The sequence below is a fragment of the Nestor notabilis genome, unplaced genomic scaffold (genome assembly GCF_000696875.1).
Source record: "Nestor notabilis isolate BGI_N333 unplaced genomic scaffold, ASM69687v1 scaffold9650, whole genome shotgun sequence".
NCBI classification, from domain to species: domain Eukaryota; kingdom Metazoa; phylum Chordata; class Aves; order Psittaciformes; family Psittacidae; genus Nestor; species Nestor notabilis.
In genome coordinates this window covers 6483-9172 of record NW_009910628.1, presented here as the reverse complement: position 1 = coordinate 9172, position 2690 = coordinate 6483, and the positions used below count along the sequence as shown (strand labels likewise).

The window sequence follows — 2690 nt, the reverse complement described above, 5'->3', positions numbered from 1 at the left end:
CTGCTGAAAGCAGTGTTGATAACCCAGGGATGCTTTCGTTATCACTGAGCAGAGCTTACACAGAGATAAGGCCTTTTCTGCTCCTAACCCCACCAGTGAGGAGCTGGGGGTGCACAAGGAGTTTAGAGGGGACACAGCCAGACCAGCTGATCCCACCTGACCCAAGGGATGTTCCAGACCATAGGATGTTATGCTCAGAATATAAAGATGGGGGATGAAGAAGGAAGTGGAGGAACATTCCGAGTGATGGCATTTGTCTTCCCAAGTCACCATGATGCTTTCCTAGGGATGGCTGAATACCTGCCTGACCACGGGAAGTGGTGAATGATGGATTCCTTGTTTGGCTTTGCTTATGTGTGTGGCTTTTGCTCTACCTCTTCAACTGTCTTTATCTCAGCCCTGGAGTTTTCTCACTTTTACCCCCCATCTCACCAGGTGGCAGTGAGTGAGCAGCTGTGTGGGGCTCAGTTGCAACTGGGGTTAAAATCACAATGATGTTAGGAAAATCAACATTAAATCTGTTAAACCGTGGGATATCATCCTAAAATATGTTGATGAAGACCCCATATTTAGAAATGAATGCAATCACATTCATGAAGAGAGAAACATCATCACAAACAGTTCACTGGTAGAAGGATAGACACGATTTGGTTCTGTCTTGCACACTATTACTGAAATATACTTCATGAAAATAGAATCGAGATATTTACTGTGTATCAAATTCCAACTATTAAAAGCAAATTACAAAGTACTTGAAAACATTACAGGTACTTACAGCTTATCAAACGTTTTGAAATGCAAACTTACTTGGGAAACCAATTCAATCCAAGGTTTTCTGTTTTGGAGTATAATATCCTTTCTAACATTTCATAAAGTGGTCTCCATGGTAATTCCAAATCATCCCTGGAAAGCAGCTCTTTTTTCCTAATAGAAAACAAAACAACAACGAGCACTTCAGGATTAAACATTTACATGGACACACTGTGTATCAGGATCACTGCTCTGAACCATGCTTATCTTCAGCACTTGGCTCAAGCTGCAGCAAGGTCAGGCCAGAAAGCAGCTGGCCACTTGCAGTGTTTCTGCAACCACAGAAGCTGTCAAGACCTCTAGGAAAACTCTAAGTGAAACAAGCATTACCACGTTGAAAGACACGTCTTTGTGTTCTCCCTACTTGAGATTCAACCTGAACACTTGGGTCTCTAATAAGGGAAAAAACTGACATTCTTTCAGTTCCACTCCTAATGCTTTGAAGAGGGGAAGGTGTTTGCATAATGAGAACTCCTTTTAACCAACACCATCTGCACACGGGATGACCAAGTGAAGTAACATGTAACAGAACATACTATTACATTAAGGGCAGGTTGGATGGGGCTTGGAGCAACCTGGTCTAGTGGAAGGTGTCCCTTCTGGATGAGCTTTAATGTCCCTTCCAATCCAAACCATTCTAGGATTCTATGATTACAGTATATTGAGCAAGTCAAGTAATCAACTACTTTCCATAGTCAGCAGAAATCTGGACTTACTTGAGCAGGTTTACCAAGAGGCGTGCAAATCCCTGCATCATGCTGATCTCCAGCCTTGGGATGGTTACCAACTCGTACAGCAGTTTGATAAAAAGCACATGGTCTTCTCTGCTAAACTTTCTCCCATATAGTCGGATGTACCTGCAACCAAACACACAGTGAGTCAGCAATATATTCAAACATTTCCATTATATCCCAGACCTGAGCCAAACTCCATCTGACTTGGTGTTTAATGAAGCAAAACTAAAACTTGCTTCACAGTCCAACAAATAAGAACCTGAAAACTTACACAAAGGGAGATGAACAACTCAAACTAACCACAGGAAGAAAAGGAATGACCAATAAAGTTTACAATCTCCTAAGATTCGACACATACCATAACTTCATGCTCACACCAGATACCACAAAACCAAAGATCACTTTCTTTCACCTCAGCTCAAGGTGTACCAGCCATTAAGTTCAGTATTTCCATATCCCAGTGTATTTATTTCTCTTAATAAAAACCAGCTACACAACAGCTCTCACAAGCTTCAAGTAAGGGTGAACAACTGATTTAGACACTGAGCTTTGCTCGTGGTGCCTCCCACTGCTGTCCCTTATATTTACTATCTTAAGAGGGTATGGATCCATTAGGACTAACTCTGGAAGAAGTGCTTGCTGGTTTCAGGTTGAAAAAAGAAATACATTTAAAAGTCTTAAAATATATTCTGCACCACCAAATCTATATAACGTTCTAGTGCAGCATTTCACATGTCACACACTGTAAATCACTACTCAACAAGGAAGCACACTTCCCTTTTTATTAGTGTTCCAACTACTCTTAAGGATTCATAAGAAACTTTACTAATATGCTACCCTGCAAGTAGCAGTTGGACAAAGCACGTAAGACACAAACCCCTATAAAGCAACTTTTAGAGAAGCCTGCTCACTGTCTTTGTTTAAGATTTAGTACAGGTTGGATTGATTTGTAGCCAAACACATACCAGTGGTGCATCAAGGCTCGCTCTGGTATCATGAAGAATGCCAGATCTCACACTGCTGCTGCGGTATGCAGGGCAGCACGCAGCTCTGAAGGAGTCCTCGGAAATCATAGAATCCCAGACTGGTTTGTGTTGGAAGGGAGCTTAAAGCCAATCCAGTTCCAACCCCTGCCATGGGCAGGGA

General features: G+C 42.0%; 1 protein-coding gene across 1 annotated transcript in view; it reads right to left on the bottom strand.

The window, feature by feature from the left end:
* LOC104402975 (proteasome activator complex subunit 4-like) overlaps nt 1-1667 on the bottom strand; it is a gene marked incomplete at both ends in the record, with an annotated part of 18028 nt that extends 16361 nt beyond the window's left edge. The window contains 2 exons of the mRNA XM_010010989.1: nt 808-924; nt 1527-1667. Coding sequence (XP_010009291.1) covers nt 808-924; nt 1527-1667 — 258 coding nt within the window. The remainder of the gene's footprint in view (nt 1-807; nt 925-1526) is intronic.
* Between the last annotated feature and the right edge of the window lie 1023 nt (nt 1668-2690).